At 37.8% G+C, this 22,707-nt stretch overlaps 1 protein-coding gene across 1 annotated transcript; it reads left to right on the top strand.

The window, feature by feature from the left end:
- The first annotated feature begins 21,015 nt into the window (after positions 1–21,015).
- Positions 21,016–21,957, top strand: LOC125396796 (olfactory receptor 1J21-like). Its single transcript, XM_048428827.3, has one exon. It carries the CDS (start codon positions 21,016–21,018, stop codon positions 21,955–21,957), a length of 942 nt encoding a protein of 313 aa, XP_048284784.3.
- Positions 21,958–22,707: the final 750 nt, after the last annotated feature.

Below are 22,707 nucleotides of genomic sequence, written 5' to 3'. Positions count from 1 at the left end.
CATCAAATTCCCCTTTTCTGTTTAAACAAAAAGGAAGGCTTTAACTTTACCATAGTAAAATTGCATATAACAAAATAGTTATCAAGCAAGAATTACAATTGCAATATTTAAATCTATTATCTATTTTATCTTTTATCATAACAAAGGAAAACTATAACTTTCTACTCTTCAATTCTATCAAAGACTTCAGAAGGATATAGTATTACCTATGTAAACTGGAAATGCATTATAAACAACTTCTAAAACTCTAGAATTGACAGAGACATCTCGCTGTATAGACAGTCACTCAAATTTCTTCTGTACTGTTGGGGTACCCATCTTTACCTACAGGCTCATAGTATCCAGTAGACTTTTCCATGAAGCAGGAAATTTTAAAGACAATTCAGTCACTTTCTTCTGTATCCTGCAGAATGTCTCACAGACCCTTTCATGAAACAGGAACCCCAAAGGATCATCTCACCTTTAGGCAAGTTCAGCAGTCATCTCTTTGTGGGTTCTTCATATCTCGTTTATGCATCACTTCAGGCAAGAGCAGTTTCTTGCCCAAGTGGCTATCAAACTCCATAAGGGGCCTCTTCAATGCCCATCTTCCTCTTGAAGTAGATTGCTGTTGCCAGAAGCAGACGTGTCTCATTGTCATGAAAAGCCCTAAGTTATGTAGTCTTTGAAAGATATGAAGAATGCCTATCAAACTGAAATATATCTCTATATCTAGAAAATCTAACATGACTGCAAGCTTGTTTATTATAAATGATTATCCATTAACACCCTATATTTCCTAATTATACATTACATTTTTAAATGAACTACACAATCACAATACCTTAATCAAGAGCAGAAATATACACATAAGAAGATCGACCTTAAATTTATATCAGTAAAGCAAGATTCATACCAAAGCAAATTATTCATATCTATATCATATCATTCTTTAAATGTAAACAAAGATTTATAAACAATATTTGGGAATATGGACATAGTTATTTCTCTCCAAACTTCTTTCTGCTGCATGGGGATTCTGTTAATCAGGTCTTTCACTGTATATCCTGTAACCTAGGTTCATCTCAGCCAGCAGTTGAGTGAATTAATTTTTGGAGGGTGTTCATGGCAACTGTTCCAGAGGCCTTAGTCTATGAAACCATACTGGTGTAGAAGCAATCCACAGATTCTCATCTTCTGTGAAAACAAAAGAAGAACCTCTTTTCCAAAGCATCATATCCTTAGACCCAAATTCTGAAGTCATAATACTTTTATAATATACATGGTGGTTTAGCATAGCAGCCCATACAATGAAACATCTCTCTGTACTTAGCTCCTTCACTGTCAAAATATTTAAAGAAAACACAATAATATATATAATATAACTCAGACTCTCTGTGATTTTTCCATTTTCACATGGCTTATTTTTTTACTTTCTTTAATCTATGATTATCTGTACTCTGTCTCTTTAAAGACTTTATGCTTTTTAAAGCATTAATTTTATTTTATGACTCTGTATACTCTTTATCTTTTCTTTCCCAAGCCTACATACATTTATCCAACACTGTGACCCATTTAGAGGTCTTTTATGTCTGAATCTGTCCTATTGTGAATCTTTAGTTCTTTACTGTCCAGGAGCACTTCTTAAAATGCTAAGCGCTTCTTGAAAACTTTAGGTACATCCTTGTTAGGGGTAATATGGTACAGCCAGTTTGCATGCCCAGTCTAAAACTTAAGCTGTGCTGTTATTATGGTAAAAACGGTGGTTTCTGCCCACACTCTGCTGAGTCCAATATGGCAGAGATGCTAGTGCCTCTGAACTACTTCTACCTCTGAGCCAAATGCATTGCCTCTCCTTTAGGCACACAGTGAGTCCACATTAACATCAAGCAAGCTGTAGTACTTTACTCACAAACCCCCAATCTAAATGCTCTGTCTCCTGCAAGAGACAGGGGTCATGCTAGCAGCATAGCCCAGAAAGTTGGTATTTTAAAACTGCACAGACTTTTTTCCCGCTACAGCTGAATCAGGAAAATCTCTCTTAAATCAGCTGTGGCAAAGCCACCAGCAAACAGCAAGAAGCTGTGTTAAACTCTATATTTTTTGAAGCTCTCTTAGATTTTATGTGGATTTAGTTGACCATATGGGCACCAATCTGTAACAGGAGGAGCAGGCTGCTTGTCTGTCCTGACCGCCTGGCTAGCTTACAACCACACAGAAACTGTATCAATTAAATCACTTCCTGCGAGATGCCATGGATCTCCTACCTGAGACAGACACTGGTTAGAATCTTGTCAGTAAGTCACAGTCACGTGGCAATACACAGATTAATGGAAATGTGTTAAAGTAATATGTAAGCTAATAAAAAGTTAGAGCTAATGGGCCAGGCAGTGTTTAAATGAATAATCTGTGTGATTATTTCAGGTGTAAGCTAGCTGGGCGGCCAGGACAGAACAAGCAGCCTGCTCCTCCTGTTACAAATATATAATGTTCATTGTTTCTAATTTTACAGTCTTTCCTTCCTTGATTTTGTCATTATGAACAACAATGCTGCCAATATTCTTGTTTATGCATCCACTGTGTAAATGTACGAGATTTAGTGAATTATATATGCAGGAGAATTTCAGGATTGTAGGCTATATGTATGTCTATCCCCTTTATCTGTGAAGCCTAAACACCAAGTTACACTAAGAAGCCAATCATAAAAGGCTAAATACAATAAGATATTGTTTCAATAATGTATTTTAGAAAATGGAAAATTGGAGAGAGTAAAGTGACCAGTGGGTTAATGGTTAATCGCTTAAGGGTTTGATGTGGGCCATAGCTGTAAAGTTCACCAGAGCCAGCAGTGGTTTTAATATGCAAAGAAGAGAAGAGTAATTACTCCAGCAAAATTATGACAGGCAGCAAATGAAGAGCAGGGCTAGACCATTACAGAAGGCCTGATCTGATGACCTATGTTTTCCAGTTAAATGCTATGTCCTAAAGGTCCATAATCTCCCAAAGAAGAGCTGTGTACTGGATAATAAGCATTCAAACACTGTGTCTAGTCTGGGGTGAACATTCAACCACAGTCTGAGAAGAACATTCCATATTCAATCCATTGTAGAAACTATCAGAAATAATATATTTGAATAGGTCTGAAATGTGCTTCAATATGAACATTCAGAGAAATGTTAATTGTGCTTATAATAGTTGCTTTATTTTCTCACTTAGAAAATAAAGGAGAGTTTTAAATAATAGATTATAAAGGAGCCAAATGTTAAAAACACTAAGAAATGTTATCACTTATGGAAATAGTTGTTTAATAGTTTGATATATGTTTGTGATAAGTCTGTCAATTTCTAGTATGGGGCTAAATATGAATGAAAGATGCCATGATAAAAGCTTATCTGGCATATTTAAGACAGTTATTTTATGCCTAAAGTCTTTATATAAGTGATCTCTGGCAACCTGGGAACTCTGTCAGATACTGTTTCTTCATCATTAAAATATGATTGGCATGTTTAACATTCTGTTTACAGGCAAAATTAATTAGATGGCATAATTAGTTATGAAGACTGCCTCCAAGTAGTGAGGCATTTTGTCCCATTCTATTAAAAGCATGTGTGTAAATTTTAATATTAGAAGATTCGAGAGTAGGCCTGAGCCAGATCCTCAGTGGGTCCGGGCATTGGTATGGGACATCAAAGTGAATAGGCAGGAACCTGGAACCCCTGCAAGACCCACTGTGAGTCAAAGACCTCTGAGGAAGTAAGCAGGTCCTATGCTGGTTCAGGTACACCTGACCCTGGAACCTCTCAGGCAGTAGACCAGAACCAGAAATCTTTCCAGGTCCAACTCCAACCCAGGGATTTCTGCAGGAGGGAAACTAGACTAGGATCTACAGATACAGGTCAAAGACAAAACCAGTAACCTAAACCAAAGTTGCCCTGAGGCAAGGAACTCCACCTTGGACAACAGATTCCACAGGAGTGGAATTGAATGAGACTCCTAGGACAGAGAGGGGCAGAGGAAACAAGCTCCACCTGGAGCAGAAGCCAGGAGCAAACCCAGTCCTGGGAGCCAATCCAGTCCTGGGATATTGGCAGACCAGGATTGAGCCAACAACCTGACTCAGAGTCCACGACTTCCACCTGAACCAGAATATGACTGAACCAGTTACCTAAGATACAGAGAGAACAAGCCCCACCAGAAGCAGAAGCCAGGAGCAAACCCAGTTGCAGGACAAGAGCAGATTGGCATTGACTCAGCGACTTGATCCAGAGTCAGTGATCGCCACCAGAACAGGTCTAACTCCAAGCCAGGGACTTCTACAAGAGTAGATCCAGACCAAGACTTACAGAAACAGATAAAAGTCAGAAGTCTAGGCCAAAGTAGGCCTGAGACAGCAAACTCCAAGAGAGCAGACCAAAGCACAGGAACACGGGATTAACCAACGTGATAACTAGAACTGTGACTGTACCATGAGGAAAACCATGTTAACTTTGGATTCACTGGCACCTAGAATATTCTTCAACAGAATCTCTGACTTTACCAACCACACCTATTAGAGGAAAAAATGAGTAGAAAGGGTTAGATCACACACTACACCACAAAGAGCAACACAAAACCAGTAAAACCTAAAGACCCTACAAAAGTAAGACCTGAACACCCAAATATGGTGAACCAGAAGAAAATGTTCTAAAAAAATAACCCCAAGAGAATGTTTGAAATTCTTAAAGATGAAATGAGAAATTGCCTTACAGAAATGGAGAAAAAAAACAAAAAAATTGGAAGTTAGCAGCAAATCACTTAAAGAAAACTAAGAAAAAGAACTTAAACATATAACAGAAACTATTCAGGACATGAAAACTGAGATAGAAAAAATAAAGAAACACAAGCCAAAGGAATTATAGAAACAGAAATCATGAGGAAAAGAGCAGGAGTCACACTGCAATTACGAACAACAGAATACAAGAAACCGAAGAGAGAATCTCAAGTGCTGAAGATAAAATAGAGGAAATAGACTCATCAGTCAAAGAAAACATTAAATCTAACAAAAGTTTAATCAATATGACCATGAAAGATGGGACAACATAAAAAGGCCAAATCTTCAAATAATAGATATAAAAGAAGGAGAAGTTCAACTTAAAGGCACAGAGAATTTATTTAACAAAATCATAGAAGAAAACTTTCCCTACCTAAAGAAAGATATGCCTATGAAGATACAAAAAAACTTACAGAACACCAAATAGACTGGATCCAAAAAAAGCTCTCTCGCCACATAATAATCAAAACACTAAACATATAGAATAAAGAAAGAATATTAAAAGTTGCAAAGGAAAAAACCAAGTAACATATAAAGGTAGACCTATCAGAATTACACCTGATTTCCCATTGGAGACAATGAAAGCCAGAAGGTCATGGTCAAGCGTTATGCAGACATTAAAAGACCACGGATGCCAGTCCAGACTACTACACCCAGCAGAACTGTCAATCACCATAGAAGAACAAAACAAGATATTCCCTGAAAAATCTAGATTTCACCAATACCTAGCCACAAACCCAGACCTACACAAAATACTAGAAGGAAAACTCCAACCCAAGGAAGATGGCTACACTAACAAAAACACAGACAATTGATGATCTCATTACAGAAAATTCTGAAGGGAAAAAAAACACAAATTAACATCACCAATGATAAAACTGAATTAACAGGAGATAGCAACCAATGGTCATTAATATCCCTTAATGTAAATGGACTCAACTCACCCATAAAAAGGCACAAACAAATAAATTGGATATGAAAATAGAATCCATCTCTCTTCTGCATACAAGAAACACATCTCAACTTCAAAGACAGACATTGTCTCAGAGTAAACGTTTGAGAAACATATATCAATCAAATGGACCTAAGAAACAAGCGGGTGTAGTTATCCTAATATCTAACAAAATAAACTTCAAGCTAAAATCAGTCAAAAGAGACAAAGAAGGACATTTCATATTAGTCACAGGAAAAATCCATCAAGAGGAAATTTCAATACTGAACATCTATGCCCCAAATAAAAGGGTACCCTCATATGTCAAAGAAACACTTCTAAAGCTTAAATCATATATTAAACCCCACACACTAATAGTGGGAGATTTCAGCACTCCCCTCTCACCACTGGACAGGTCACTCAGACAAAAAATGATCAGAGAAAGAAGAGAACTAACAGATGTTATGACTCAAATTGACTTAGCAGACATCTATAGAATATTCCATCCAGCACCTCATGGAACCTTCTCAAAAATTGACCACATACTTGGTAACAAAACAAATCTCAACAAATACAAAAAAATTGGAATAACCCAATGTACTTTATCATATCACCATGCTTTAAAACTAGAAGTCAACAGCAGTAATAATTCTAGAAAACTCACAAACACATGAAAATTAAATAAAGCTCACCTGAATCATCAATGAGTCAAGGAAGAAATAAAGGGAGAAATTAAAGGCTTCATAAAATTCAATGAAAATAACCATACAACATACTCAAATTTATGGGACACAATGAAAACAGTGTTAAGAGGAAAGTACCCTAATACCAAACCACACAAAGACACAACCAAGAAAGAGAATTACAGGCCAATCTCACTCATGAACATCGACGCGAAAATTCTCAATAAAATACTGGCAAACCGAATCCAAGAACACATTAGAAAAATTATCTATTATGATCAGGTGGGCTTTATTCCAGAGATGCAGGGCTGGTTCAACATATGCAAATCTATCAATGTATATTTTGCTTATCACCATAGATATTTCATCTGGCGAAGGATGGCGATACAGACGGAGACCCACATTGGAGCGCCGGACTGAGCGCCCCAAGGTCCAAATGAGGAGCAGAAGGAGGAAGAACATGAAAAACGAAATCAGTACTGCGAAGGATGCTATCACCCACTGATACAAGGGAACGGATCTAATAAGAGTTTACCAAGGCCAGTTGGACTGGGACTGAACGAGGACGTGATCTAACCAGATTCTCGGAATTTGGCCGGATTCTCTGAATGTGGCTGGCCCGAAGTCTTTCTGAAAAGCCATTGACTATGATATTGGGACCTGTTTCCTCTGCATATGCTGGATTTTGGGGATCCAGTCTGTTTGGATACTCACCTTCCTGGACCTGGAGGGAGGGGGGAGGAACTTGGACTTCCCACAGGGCGGGAAACCCTGACTGCCCTAGGGGACAGAGAAGGAGGAGGAGGGGGAGTGGGGGGAGTGGGAGGGTGTTGGGAGGAGAGGCGGAAATGGAAACTTTTATAATTTAATAAAATTTACTTTCAAAAAAAAACAAAAAAAAAACAAAGTGTGAATGAGCTGGGAAGAAAAAGGCAGAATGTCTGCAGTTGTAGATGAAGAGAGAATAATGGGAATAGATATGTTCACAGTGCATTGTGCATGTCGGAAATTGTAAAAAATAAAAATGAATTTACAATGTTTAAAAAGAGAAAGGGAGGAGGAAAAACACAGTATTTAAATGTATGTGCAACGAACACCCCGGGTCTACTAGCAGCACTACAGAATCTCCTGAAATCATTCCACCCACTGTTTTCTATGTACTTCCTGTTTATGCCTTTTAAAACAACTAGTCTGAAAATACTAGACTACCAGTCCAGTCATTTTGATTATGAACTTTATCATTTGAATGGCCTTCCTTTATTAGAGATTCTATAAATATGGCTCTGTATTTCTTTTGGAGGTTTTAAAATTTCAAGGTGTCTGTAATTTAACTGTGATATCAAAAAGAAGTTGAAATTTTATTGCTCAGTCTCATTTGGTTAAAAGGTTAAATGTATTTATAGGCTGGAGGAATGACTCATGGGTTGAGGGGACTTGTTTCTCTAGCAGAGAACCCAGTGTGGGTATACTGGTTTAAAGAAGAATGGTCTTTATAGATGCATACATTTGAATAGTTGGGCCCCAATTAGTGGAACTGTTTGGGAAGGATTAGGAGGTCTGCCCATGTTAGAGGAAGCATATCACAAGAAGTGGATTTGAGGTTTCAAAAGGCTTATGCCATTTTCAATTTCTCCTCTCTCTCTGTCTTTATGACAAATATCAAAAATATTCCTGTATTCATGACTTCATTAACACAAATAAAAAGCATTAACACTTTACCTCAATAAATGTAATAACCTCTAAAAATTGGAATTAAGTTTACTATGAGAATTCTTTTTCTGAAAATTATGAGTAGGAATTGAACACTAAATCACATCGTGTTTATAAATAAGGATAAACATAATGCTTTCATAAAATGTTAAAAATAACTATTTTAAAACATGTCATTTGTTGTGCTTTGGATATGAAATCTTTCCAAAATGTTTACTTTGGAAGGCTTGGTCTCCAGTTGGTGGCTTCACTGAGAAGTGGCTGGGTCATAAGGGTGAGAACTTCTTTGACTTGATCTATTTTCAGTCCACACTGAATGGGATATTAAGACATAGGACCTGGAGGGCACTGGGGATGTTCATGACAACTCAGACTCTTCTCTGCTTCCCAGATGCCAGGAATTGGATAGCTCAACTCCACTGTGCCATCACTGCCATAATCCTCTGCCCCTCCAGCATACCCACACAGCAATGGAGCCAGCAGACCATGGACTATCACTTCTAAAATCATAAGCTGAATTTAAAAACTGTTCAGTGCAGGACCCTTGATTAACACAAGTAACTAAGGCAGTTTTATGAAAATCTGTAAGAAAATGGGCACTTATAGAAGGGAAGTTTTATTTAAGTTAAAAATTAAATATTTTTGCATTAAAAAAAGAGGAAAGTACACAGCACTAAATGCCTACATAAAGAAGCTGGGAAAATCCCAAACTAGTGAATTAACAGAACATTTGAAAACTTTGGAACAAAAAGAAGCAAACTCACCTGAAAAAACTAGATGGCAGGAAATAATCAAATTGAAAGATGAAATCAACCAAATAGAAACAAAGGAAACAATACAAAGAATCAATCAGACAGAGAGTTGGTTCTTTGAGAAAATCAACAAAATAGACAAACCTTTATCCAAACTAACCAAAGGCATAGAGAGATTATCCAAATTAACAAAATCAGAAATGAAAAGGGGGACATAACAACAGACACAGAGGAAATACAGAGAATTATCAGATCATGTTTTGAAAACCTGTACTCCACAAAATTGGAAACCTTAAAGGAAATGGACAACCTCAACATAAGCCAACACTGAACTTAATAGAAGAGAAACTGGGAAGTACACTTGAACACATTGGCACAGGGAACCACTTTCTAAGTAGAATGCCAGCAGCAGAGACACTGAGAGAAACAAATAATGAATGGGACGTCCTGAAACTGGAAAGCTTCTGCAAAGCAAACAATATGATCAACAAGACAAAATGACAGCCTACAGAATGGGAAAAGATCTTCACTAACCCACTCAGAGGTCTGATCTCCAAAATATACAAAGAACTCAAGAAATTGGACACCAAAAGATCACATAATCCAATAAAAAAATGTAGTACAGTCCTAAAAAGAGAACTTTCAACAGAAGAATCTACAATAGCTTAAAGACACTTAAGAAAATGTTCAAATCTTTAGTCATCAGAGAAATGCAAATCAAAACAACTCTGAGATTCCATCTTACACCTGTTAGAATGGCCAAGATCAAAAACACTGATGACAACTTATGCTGGAGAGGTTGTGAGGAAAAGTAAACACTTCTGCATTGCTGGTGGGAATGCAAGCTGGTACAACCTCTTGGATGTCAGTGTGGTGAAAATTAGGAAACAACCTTCCTCAAGACCCAAAAATACCACTTTGGGGTATATATCCAAAAGATGCTCAATCGTGTCACAAGGACTTGTGCTCAACTATGTTCGTAGCAGCTTTGTTTGTCATAGCCAGAACCTGGAAACAACCTGAATGCCCCTTGATCAAAGAATGGATTTAAAAATGTGGAACATTTACACAATGGAGTACTTACACAGCAGGAAAAAAACAGCTTGAATTTTTCAGGAAAATGGATGGAACTAGAAAACATTATTTTGAGTGAGGTAACCCAGACACAGAAAAACAATTATCACATGTACTCACTCATAAGTGGTTTTTAAACATAAAGCAAAGAAAGCCAGCTTACAAACCAAAATCCCAGAGAACTTAGACAACAATATGGACACTAAGAGAGACTCATATAGATATAATCTACATGGGAAGTAGAAAATATAAAAAGATAAAATATCATGTGTAATTTGGGAGCATGGGGACTTTGGTGGATGGTTGAAGGGGGAGGGGGAGAGGCAGGAAGGGGAGCTGAAAAAAATGTAGAGCCCAATAAATATTATGGGAAAAAAATTAAAAATAAAAAAAACAACAAAAAAGAAGATCCATAAGGAAATTTTCTAATTTTTGTCACCTTTCCCATATTTTTGTCATGTTTCGCTATTAATTTTAGTATTAATATCAAATATCATTTATACATTGTTTCCTACAGCTCTTAATAGTTTACTTACATACTCATTCTTTATTTTATATTTTAATTATTTTCTGTTTTTATTTTCTTTCTCTCATGTTTTCTTTTCTTCTTTTTTTCCCTTTCCATAGCCAATACTGTATTCCATTATTGCTATTATTATTAATGCTATTGTTGTTATTATCTTCATCACCATCATTTTAGTTTGCTTGCTTTAATGTAGTTGTTTATTCTCCATCATTTTGCTGTTTTCTATGGTATTACTTAGTGTGACTGTTGGTTGTGTGGGGGTTAAAGTGAATTTTCATTCCCAATTTGTGTTGGTGTTATTGATCTTGCAGAGGTCCTCCATGAATGACACTTGGGAATCATCTATCAAGAGAAGGGTGCCTAATAGGACCACAGGAAAAAATATCAAGAATGAACAACTGCTCCCAAAGAGCACAAATCAGGAAAATAAAGGATATGAGTCTTCCAAATATTTATATTGCCAGTGAAATAATTTGAAGATCATATATAAAATTATATAATGGAAAAAAGGAAGCATCTTCAACAAATGGGACTGGCATAACTAGATGTCATCTCATAAAAGAATGTGGATTCATATCTATCCCCATACATAAAACTTATGTGCAAATAGACCAAAGACTTCAACATAAATCCACCTGCAATGAACATCATTGAAGAGAAAGTGGAAAGTAGCCTTAAATTTATGAGCACAGGAGACCACGTCCTAAAGGTAAATCAGTAGCACAGACACTGAGAGCAACAATTAATATATGAAACCTGCTGAACCTAAGAAGCTTCTGTAAGGAAAAAGTGCACAGTCACTAACATCAAACAGCAGCCTGATGAATGGGAAAAGATCTTCACTAAACTCACATCAGACTGAGGACTGATCTCCAAAATATATAAAGAACTCAAGAAACTAGACAGCAAATTACTAAATAATCCAATGAAAAAATGGGGATATAGATCTAAACAGAGAATTTTCAACAGAGAAATCTCAAATCCTGAAAGACATTTAAGGAATTGGTCAACATCCTTAGCCATCAGGGAAATGCAAATCAAAGTGACTCTCACATACCATCTTATACCAGTCAGAATGGCTAAAATCAAAAACACCAATGATAGCTTATGCTGGAGAGGATGTGGAGTAAGGGAAACACTCTTCTAAGGCTGATGGCAGTGAAAACGTGTACAGCCACTTTGGAAAGTAGTGTGGTAATTTTTCAGAAGTTGAGAATCGATCTAAGGACACAGCAATGCCACTCTGTGACATGTACCCAAAGTAACACACTCAAACCACAAGGATATTTGCTCATCTGTATTCATAGCACCATTATTTGAATAGTCAGAACCCGGAAACAAACTAGATTCCCCTCAACTGAATAATGAATAAAGAAAATGTGGTATATTTACACAATAGAGTACTACTCTTGAAATTTGCAACAAAATGGATAGAACTAAGAAAAAAAATCCTGAGTAAGGAAACTCAGAGCCAGATAGACAAGCATGGTATGTACTCACTCATAAGTGGATATTAGATTTAAAGCAAAGGATAACCAGTATTTAGTCCATGATCCCAGAGAAGCTAGGTTACAAGGAGAACCTTAAGAGAAGCATACATGAGTCCCCCTGGGAAGCAGAAACAGATAAAACCTCCTGAGAAAATTAGTAGGGGGGAAGGGAGGGTTGTATAGGAGGAGAAGAAGAGAAGGGCAGGGAGGAATAGAACATGAGTGAATGGGATGCTCAAGAAGGGGGAAGGACAATGAGGGAGAAAAAGGAAAGAGATATCTTCATTGAGGGAGCATCTTCATTGAGAGAGCTAGTGAGAAATATGGCACTAGGGAAATTCCCAGGAATCCACAAGGATGACCCCAGCTAAAACTCTAAGCAACAGTGGAGATGATGCCTAAACTGGCCTTCCCCTGTAATTAGGTTGATTACTACCTCAATTGTCATCATAGAACCTTCAACCAGCAGCTGATGGAAGTAGAAACAAAGATCTATTGTGAAGTAGTGGGTCGAGCTACCAGAACCAGCCCAAGAAAGGAAGGAGAGATAAGATGAGCAAAGAAGTCATGACCATGATGGTGATACCCACAGAAACAACGGACCTGAGCTAGTAATAATTCATTGACACTTGACTGATAGTAGGGGAACATGCATAGGACAATAGTAGGCCCACTGAATGTGAGGGACAGTTGTGAGGCTTGGGATGTCTGTGGTGTCATTGGCTCTGGGATCAGGATTTATCCCTAGTGCTTGAACTGGCATCAAGGAGCACATTCTCTTTGGAGAGATACCTTGTACAGCCTAGATATAGGGGGAAGGGCTTTGGTCTTGCCTCAAAGTGAAGTGTCAGACTCCTTCCTTTCTGAGGAGTGGTTGGAGGTGGAACAGGGATGGCTAAGTAAAATTACAAAAGGTTTTATTTTAAAAATTCTCATTAAAAAAGAAAAGATTAGAAGAAATTAAACAGGAATGTTTAAAATACCAGATAAAGAATTAAAAACTCTGTAGTGGCCTAAACAAGATTGGCCCTAGTAAAAGCCAGTTGAGGACCAGAGTAAGGCTTATTATATCGGAACCCTACTTCTTACTGAAATATTGACTACTGATAGACTCTAGAGATGGGTGGTCATTATCCTCAGTAAAACCTACCAAGGAACTTACCAGGCTCCAGCATATAGTTAAAAACCCATGGACACAGATAATCCTTGTGAACCTCAGTGTGTCTCATTAAAAAGAGAAATTTTAAAAAGACTTAAGGCTACAAAGAGAATTAAAATAATCAAACAAAGGAAGTACAAGAGTTGAGTCTACACTGAGAGGAGGAACTCAACAAAAAGAAGATTCTGAAAGAAATACAAGTATGAGTTTCATAAATTAACTGTTCAATAAATCTAACTGAACACCCAATGGAAAGTACTAGTAGACTAGACTAGATAAAAGAATGAAAAACAAAACAATAACAGAAATTAATGACACATTGAGGGACTGTTCCATTTACTTAACAATAAGAAAAAGATTGATGACTGCAACATGTGATCCCTCTGGTACAGGAATAAATGTAAGTTTATGGTTTAAAAATCTGAGCCAAAAGCCAGCTGATGGTGGATCATGTTTTTAATTTCAGCACTTGGGAGGCAGAGGCAGGTGAATCTCTGTGAGTTTGATGCCAGCCTGGTCTACAAGAGATAGTTTCAGGACAGGCTTCAAAGCTACAGAGAAACCATGTAAGAAACCAAAAATAGAAAGAAATCTGAGTCAAAATATGAATAAAAGGCATAGAAAATCCACCTAACAATGAAAATGTTGACAACAAAAAAATATATGAGCTTTTTGTGTATGAGAGACAACACCTCCTAAGGAATCACCTGTGCCAAGATGAAGTTGTATATCTATCTCCTCCCCGGTAACAGGGAAAGAGTTATATCCTTCAAAGACACTCCTCCTATGCCCTATTCTTCCAAGTAAATCCCACCAACACTTTCCTCCACTTCCTACAGCTTATTCAAGTTATGATTTCCTCCATTAATTGGCTCAGAGTCATTATAATATAATCATCTCTCAATCTTTGGATCAGCCTTAAATACAAGGCTTTGGAAGAGGGGTTTTTCAAATCCAAACAAATATAAGAAAAGTGAGGTTTAGGCATTCAACACACTTATTTCCAGTACCAGACACAAATTCCATTAGAAAAGACATACATAACATTTTTTTGCTTTATTGTTGCAGGTCTCTCTTCCATGATTATAGTTCCCACAACTGATGTTTGCTATGACCTGTAATTGCTTTCCTAAATTTGTTATGCCATGAGTCCCATGAGGAGCTATTGACAGTTAATGGCTTCTGGGGAAGGACATAACTTTTTTAAAAATGTGGCTTCTGTTGTTCCACTAAGCTCCAGTGGAAGATGCCACATGTGGTATTATATGAACAATGCAATGAGAGCGGAGTTATAAAAATAATAAAAGCATAGGATACAAATTTGGAAGGAGTGGGAGTAAATATGGGATACTTAGTTCAGAGGAGCTGGGGCACAGGGAAATGACACTAATATAATCAAAATACAATTGTATAGATAATTAAATTATCAAAGAATGAATAGCAATATCATGTTTGAATAAAAACACACCTTGCTGAACTTAGATTTTCATCTTTCTATTATGATCTGTAGCTCAAAGGATTGATTTGGAATGTGGTGTGGGAGAATTGTCTGTATTCTGTCAATCATGTATTTTAATAAAACGCTGATTGGCCAGGCAGGAAGTATAGGTGGGTCAACCAGACAGGAAGTAGAGGCGGGGCAATGAGAATAGGATAAGGCTAGGGAGGAAGAAACTCCCTCGCCACTCCTGCACAGACCACCGAAGAGGCAACATGTAAGCTGTCACACTGAGAAAGGTACTGAGCCCATGTGGCTAAAATAGATAAGGATAATGGGGTAATATATGTTATAAGAGCTAATAAGTAGCCTGACCAAATGGGCCAATCAGTTTATAACCTTATGGAGTCCTGTGTGTAATTTCTCTTTGGGGTTTGCCAGCTGTTGGGGTACCGGGCGGGACGGAAACCCCAACAAGCCGGCCCTCATGTTACATATGGCGCCCAGACGTGGATAACTGAATCCACAGAAAGCTTGAGAAAGCTTGGAAAAGAATAGAGTAAAGCATGTTTTGTTGGTAGCAGCAATTTCTCGGGTCTACTCTGCTTGCTAGAGGCAAGCAAGCGCTCTCGTCTAAGAGAGGCTTCCTGACTCAGCTTTAGCTGCAAAACCCTGCAGCTCTTTTAAGAGGTCCTGCTACGAAACACTTATGGTGTTGATCAAAAGCTGAACGCATGCTTTTCGGTTTTCAGCCATAGCAGGAAAAAAGCTGCGCTGTTTTAAAATGCCGGCTTTCTGGGCTGTCCTGCCAGGGCAATCTCTGACTCTTTCAGGCAGGCAGTCCGACTGAGTGTGGTCTGTGAGCAGAATGCTGCAAGCTTGCTTGCTGGCAAGGACCTTGAAACGCCATAGAGTTGTGGCAGTGAACACAGCTCTGGCTGGTATCTCAGCCACGGGGCTGGAAAGCTAAGGAATGGGCTAATTCCAGCCGTAAAAGCCACAGTTTTAGTCCTCTCCTTAAAGACTCATGTAGTCAAAAAAGAGAGAGAGATACAGTAAAGAGAGATTCAAAGATGAAGAAAACCTCTAAATAGTTTACAGTGTGTTAAAAATATATGCAGGCTAAAGGTTAAAGTCATTAAAAATAAAAAAGAAAGAAAGGGAGATATAGGGTGTGGTGGTACACACCTTTAATCCCAATGCCTGCGAGGCAGAGGCATATTGACCTCTGTGACTTCAAGGGGTAGAGGTAGATTGACCTCTGTGACCTCAAGGTGTGGTAGTACACGCCTTTAATCCCAATGCCTGGGAGGCAGAGACAGAGCTCTGTGAGTTCAAGGTGTGGTAGCATACACCTTTAATCCCAGCACTGGGGAGGCAGAGACAGGAGGATCTCTGTGAGTTCAAAGACAGCCTGGTCTACAGTGTTATTCCAGGACAAAGATATACAAAGATCCTGTCTCAAAAAGTAAAAGTAAAAATAAAAGAAATAGAGGTTAAAATAAAGCCACATAAAGATGGAAAATGCACAGAGAATCTTCATACTGTATGCTATTATGCTCTCTTTAAATTGTTTGATTGCTGAGGAAGGAGCAACAACTGCTAAAAGACTGTTGTTTATAAATGCTGCTGAACTAACCCAAGATAGGTATTTTGAAAATACCTTGGCTTCAAAATTGAAGTCAAAAGGTATGCTACTTTGGAGAAGAGATTCTGCTTTTGTTTCCACAGAAAATGAGAGGCTCTGGATTTATTCAGAGTTAAGAAAAATCCAGTTTGAACAAGGGAGGCCACCTGAGAAATCTCCGACAGGAATAAATGGCCCAGATGTCTGAGTTCTACATCGATAACGGATTCAAGACTGTCGCCTGAGATGATCGAGACTCACAGGATGCTCCAGACAGGACTTGATTATAACCCTAAATTTTCTTTAGGTCCCCATAAGATTATCAGTGCCCCCAACCAGCAGGAAGAAGCCTGAAATACTACGACCACATTCCCAACAAATGGACTATGGGTATTTTCCTTTGTTTAAAAAAAAAAGAGGGAAATGGTGTGGGAGAATTGTCTGTATTCTGTCAATCATGTATTTTAATAAAACGCTGATTGGCCAGGCAGGAAGTATAGGTGGGTCAACCAGACAGGAAGTAGAGGCGGGGCAATGAGAATAGGATAAGGCTAGGGAGGAAGAAACTCCCTCGGCACTCCTGTACAGACCACCGAAGAGGCAGCATGTAACTTGCCCAGCAGAGAAAGGTACGGAGCCATTATGGCTAACATAGATGAGAATAATGGGATAATATAAGTTATAAGAGTTAACAAGAAGCCTGACCTAGCAGGGATGGCTGGCGGGAAGCTAGCAGGGTGGAGCCAGCAGGGCAGGCTGAAAGCATTTGTTCTACTATGTTCATAGCAGCACTATTTGTAATAGCCAGAACCTGGAAACAGCCTAGGTGCCCCTCAATAGAAGAATGGTTAAAAAAAGGTGTGGAACATATACACATTAGAGTTTTACTCAGCGGTAAAAAACAATGACATCTTGAATTTTGCATGCAAATGGATGGAAATAGAAAACGCTTTACTGAGTGAGGTAAGCCAGTCCCAAAAAGAGGAACACGGTATGTATTCACTCATAAGTGGATTCTAACCATAATTAAAGGTCTTTGAGCCTATTATTCGTGATCCTAGAGAAGCTAAATAAGAAGATGAACCTGATGAAGATTATTTAGCTATCCACCAGGAGATCCTGCATCTGACGAAGGATGGCGATACAGTCGGAAACCCACATTGCAGCACGGGACTGAGCCCCCCGAGGTCCAAATGAGGAGCAGAAGGAGGAAGATCATGAAAAACGAAGTCAGTACTGCGAGGGATGCCATCACCCACTGATACAAGGGAACGGATCTGATGAGAGTTTACCAAGGCCAGTTGGACTGGGACTGAAAGAGGACGTGATCTAACCAGACTCTCCGAATTTGGCCGGATTCTCTGACTGTGGCTGACCCGAAGTCTTTCTGAAAAGCCATTGACTATGACACTGGGACCTGTTTCCTCTACATATAATGGATTTTGGGGATCCAGTCTGTTTGGACACTCACCTTCCTGGACCTGGAGGGAGGGGGAAGGAACTGGAACTTCCCACAGGGCAGGAAACCCTGACCGCCCTGGGGGACGAAGAGGGAGGAGGAGGGGGAGTAGGGGGAGTGGGAGGGTGTTGGGAGGGGGGGTGGAAATGGAAACTTTTATAATTTAATAAAATTTACTAAAAAAAAAAAAAAAAAAAAAAAAAGAAATTCGGACCTTAGGAAAAGAGATTACAATTCTTTCAAAGTAAAAAAAAAAAAAAAAAAAAAAAAAAAAAAAAAAAAAAAAAAAAAAAAAAAAAAAGAAGCCTGACCTAATGAGCCAATCAGTTTATAACCTTATGGAGTCTTGTGTGTGATTTTCTTTGTTGCTCGCCGGCTGTTGGGGTACTGGGAGGGACAGAAACCCCAACAAGCCAGCCCTCATACTACAGGAATGATATTTGTAGGGTGCTGAGTGGAAAACTGTACTAATGGCTATCCTCTGGACATGTTAGAACTGCATCTGTGTAACACGAACCACACTTGCTTTGAAGACAATACTGAGCTTTATAGGAATCATATTCTGTCTCCCATTCTGAATGATGGTGAGATATGATCAGGTCACTTGTCCATTCAGGGCAATGGTATTAGTGTAATTCTGTCACTTTGCAACATCACAAGGTTCTGAACTGTGGTTATCACATTCAAACAGCTTAATTCATTTCCTCCAAGATCAATAAGATGCTAAAATGCTGTGTGGACCTCCAAGCTCCTATAAGTCTCCTTGTTGTTATTAGCTTTGTCCATCCAAAGATGACCAAACTCTTCTTCATTTCTTCAACAAGCAGTTGAGTTCCCCAAGGAGACAACAGAAATGTAGCAATTGTATCCTAACTTTAATTAGACTCAAGATGTCAGTGTTATCCTCTGGGACCCTCTCTGTCTTTTGTAAAATTAAAATTCATCCCAAATTATCAAGAACTGCAGGCAAATGCTCATCAGTATATGTACCCATGTTTGGTTCTCAACAGATTAGACTTCTGACTGTCACCTTTGAACTTTCTGTCTCTTAGAGACACTACTTAATATACTGTCTCCTATGCCTTCTAGAGAGAAATGGATGGACCTTTTCATATATTGAACTTGAAAATATCTGTGTTTATCATGCAAAAGGCAGGGTGAGAATTTTGCCTCTGCAGTATGAGAGTGTGTGTTCGTGTAGGTGTATTGTGTAATGCTGTCTCTAGGCTCTACTTCTCCAGACCAGAGTCCTATGTACAATTATTTATAAGAAATAGAGTATCTATCTAAAATTTGATAAGAGAGGATCGCACAGTATCTTCATGTAAAACAATTTACCTCAATCTTATAAGTAGTTAATCCAGGAGAAGACGCAGATGCATAGTTTCTTTATTTGTCTATAACCTCCATCAGTCTTGCTAGGTTTCTTCCAAGTTTTATGCTAAATCTCTGTAACTGTATCCATCTCCACTGGCATTCAGGTGTATGCAGTGAGTACATTGTATCTAAGCTATAGCAATAGCACCCTGTTCAGCTCCCTCTGATACCTGGTTTTGCTGTAACCTCACTTTACTCACTACACAGTATAATGCTTAAAGCTTTCATCTACTTCTTTGCTCAAATCTTTCCTTGCATGTACTAATGCTTTGAGCAGAGAATTGAAACTTTCTCTTTTGCAAAAACAATCTTATATATCCCTGCTCTTTAGTAATATTTCAACTATGTAGATTTTTACCAGACTGATCATCGTCTTTTACTTTCCTCTATTCCCCCAATACCTGAGTCTTGCCATCTCCAAACACTCAACAGTCATGACTCTGTTCACAGAACATGCAAGAATACTTTCAACACCAACTGTAACATCTTGTGTTTGGCTGTCTAAAATCATGAATATATACAGTCTCTCTAATTCTAATTCTGGGTATTTATCATCACACACACACACATATATATTTATACATATACATTTATATATATATATATATATATATATACATTTATACATACTTAGGTAATTGGATGTTATTTCAATATTGAAAATAGAAAGCATAATAAAATTATATCCAAAGTAGTTAATTATTATTTTATTCTGATAAACTAATTTTTGCAAATATTATTGGTGATATAAATAAATGATTAATCTCTAGTTACAAATTCACATTAGAATATTTAAAAGAGTAGACTATATAATGTAAAGAGATTAAAGAAAATTTCAACCAAAATGACAGAATTGGAAAAGTATCACAAAGTTTAACCCCTCCACTTACAAGTGGTTAATTAAAACTTGAGATGGTTTCTCAGTTTTCAAATAGTCATTCATTGGTTTCATTTATTAAATGTGTATCTTTCTTTTTTATCAGGAAGATAAACATGTTTTATTTATTATTATTTTGCTATTTTTATATGAAAAATTTCAATTTCAGCTAGTAAAGAGGGGAACAATAATGAATGAAATGTTGGAAAGACAACATAAGAAAGCATCATTTAAGACACATTAGCAGCCGGGATTGGTGGCATAGCTGCTTGATCCCAGCACTTGTGAGGCAAAAGGATCTCAGTGTGTTCAAGGACAGCCAGGACTATTAAACAGAAAAGACCTGTCTCAAAAAACTTATAAAAAAAGAGTCATTAGCAAAAGAAATGTGGATTGTAATGTGAAAATTGAGGTTCTTTGATTATATTATACAGAAACCAAGTGCTTCCTTTGCAGAGGTCTGATGTAGCCAGAGAAGCTAAATCCTACGAACTTGAAAAAGAAAGATTAGGCTTTGTTTGAGAGAACACAGAAAATAACTTGAAAGAGACACAGACCTGCCTTACATATTCCATGAAAACTGCTTTAGAAAGAGAGACAGACCAGTGAAAATGTTCAAATGGGGAAGATGTGAAGGTTATGTAGAAGACTGATATTTCATGTTATTGACATAGATCCCTGTTTTTAGTCTCTCAATCATATTTTACATCTTCATAGCTGTCCCCGGGTTCTTTCAATTTCAATACAGCCCCAGAGAGAAAACATCAGTCAATGTGATACTGGAGCTGTGAAGAAGATCAAGAGGCAAGCAAATTATTGACTAGCTTTGTTATTAATTGATGGCTGATCTGAACTTTCACCTCATTCATAATATCAGAATTCTACTATTGATTCTGAGACTTCACAAGTTGACATTTCTTATGTGATAATTGCTATGATATTTCCAAGTTCCTCAAAAATATATTGGGCTGTATTCTAAGTCATTAACCTCCAAGTACTGTTCAGACAGTTTGAAAGTTTTAGATGAAGTGAATGCAGTAATTAAAAACATTGATTCCATTGTGCCTTGGTCATCACGTTTCCCATTCTCACATTTCCTTGTCTTTCTCATCTCCAGAAGAAGATGAGGATCTCAAGGAATCAGAGCAGTACATCTGAATTCATCCTCCTGGGGCTTCCTATATGGCCAGAGGACCAAGGCATGTACTCTGTCCTGTTCCTGGTCATGTACCTGACCACAGTGCTGGGGAACCTGCTCATCATCCTGCTGATCAGGCTGGACCCTCACCTCCACACCCCCATGTACTTCTTCCTCAGCCACTTGGCCTTCACAGACATCTCTTTCTCATCAGTCACAGCTCCAAAGATGCTCATGAATATGCTGACACACAGTCAGTCCATCTCGTATGCTGCATGCATTTTCCAGGTGTATTTTTTCTTAATGTTTGGAGCTATTGAAAACTTCCTTCTGACCTCCATGGCCTATGACAGATATGTGGCCATCTGCTACCCCTTCCATTATACCAGAATCATGAGTCAGAGTGTCTGTATCTTGCTAGTCATTATATCCTGGTTCTTATCCTTTGCTGGTGCCCTTGTACACACTCTCCTTCTAGCTCATCTCTCTTTCTTTAGGGGTAACACTCTCCACCACTTCTTCTGTGATCTCTCTGCTTTAATCAAGCTCTCTAGCTCAGACACCTCTATCAATGAACTGTTCATTTTCATTGTGGGATCACTAGGTATTACCGTGCCATTCATAAGCACCGTGGTCTCTTATGGCCGCATCGGAGCCACCATCCTGAGAACTCTCTCAATCACGGGAATCTGTAAAGCTTTGTCCACATGTGGCTCTCATCTCTCTGTGGTTTCTCTCTATTATGGAACCATTATTGGGCTATATTTTGTCCCCTCATCTAACAACACTAATGACAAGGATGTCATTGTGGCTGTGCTGTACACTCTGGTTGCACCCATGCTAAATCCATTTATCTACAGTTTGAGAAATAAGGATATGAAAGGAGTGCTAAGACATATCATCATCAGGAAAATGTATTCAAAGTGACATGGGTGGTCTTCCTTCTTTCTGTATTGAGAATTTCTCAGTTCTGAACATGACTCTTTCTATGACTTGGTGCTTTCCAGTGAGTCTTTAGGTTCTACTTTTTTAGCCTGTGTTTCCCTCAACTACAGGTTTTGTTTCTCTTTTTTTCCTGTTGGGGGAATGTTTTTGTTTGTTTGTTTGTTTGTTTTTATAAATACAACTGTAATACTTTCCTTTTCAGGTATTCTCATTATTCCTTATATTTAGGAACAAAATTTTTTTATTCTTTGTATTTTTATTGAAGAAACTGCTTTTGAAAATGTTAGTGATCTAATGTAAAAATCTATCAATTATAAAGTAGAGATTATTGACCTTATTTGGCAGGACTATCCAGGGTGGCTGGTGGTTACAGATTATTTCAATCATGACATAATCCATTCTCTTTTCTATATTTCCCAAATTTTGACAATATTCTTAAACACAAGATTTTTAATTTACTATTTACAGCTATTTCTGATACGAACGTCTGGATAGAATTTTGTCTGTTCTCCTGTGAAAATAATTGTTGTGTTTGATGAGAATACAAAACTGAATAAAATAAAAAGTATAATTATCAGAAGTAATACATTTAGATGTAATGTTTTCTGATATATAAATGACACAATTTTATAAATATATAGACCCATATGCAAGTGACATATTATAAAAATACACCAGTTAATTTATTCTACTGAAACAATTTTCTTAAGGTAAATAGATAGAACTTTTATA

This window comes from Myodes glareolus, chromosome 21 (genome assembly GCF_982192425.1).
Source record: "Myodes glareolus chromosome 21, mMyoGla1.1, whole genome shotgun sequence".
Classification (NCBI taxonomy): domain Eukaryota; kingdom Metazoa; phylum Chordata; class Mammalia; order Rodentia; family Cricetidae; genus Myodes; species Myodes glareolus.
Note: the sequence above shows the minus strand (reverse complement) of the source record. Positions and strands in the feature narration are given on the sequence as shown.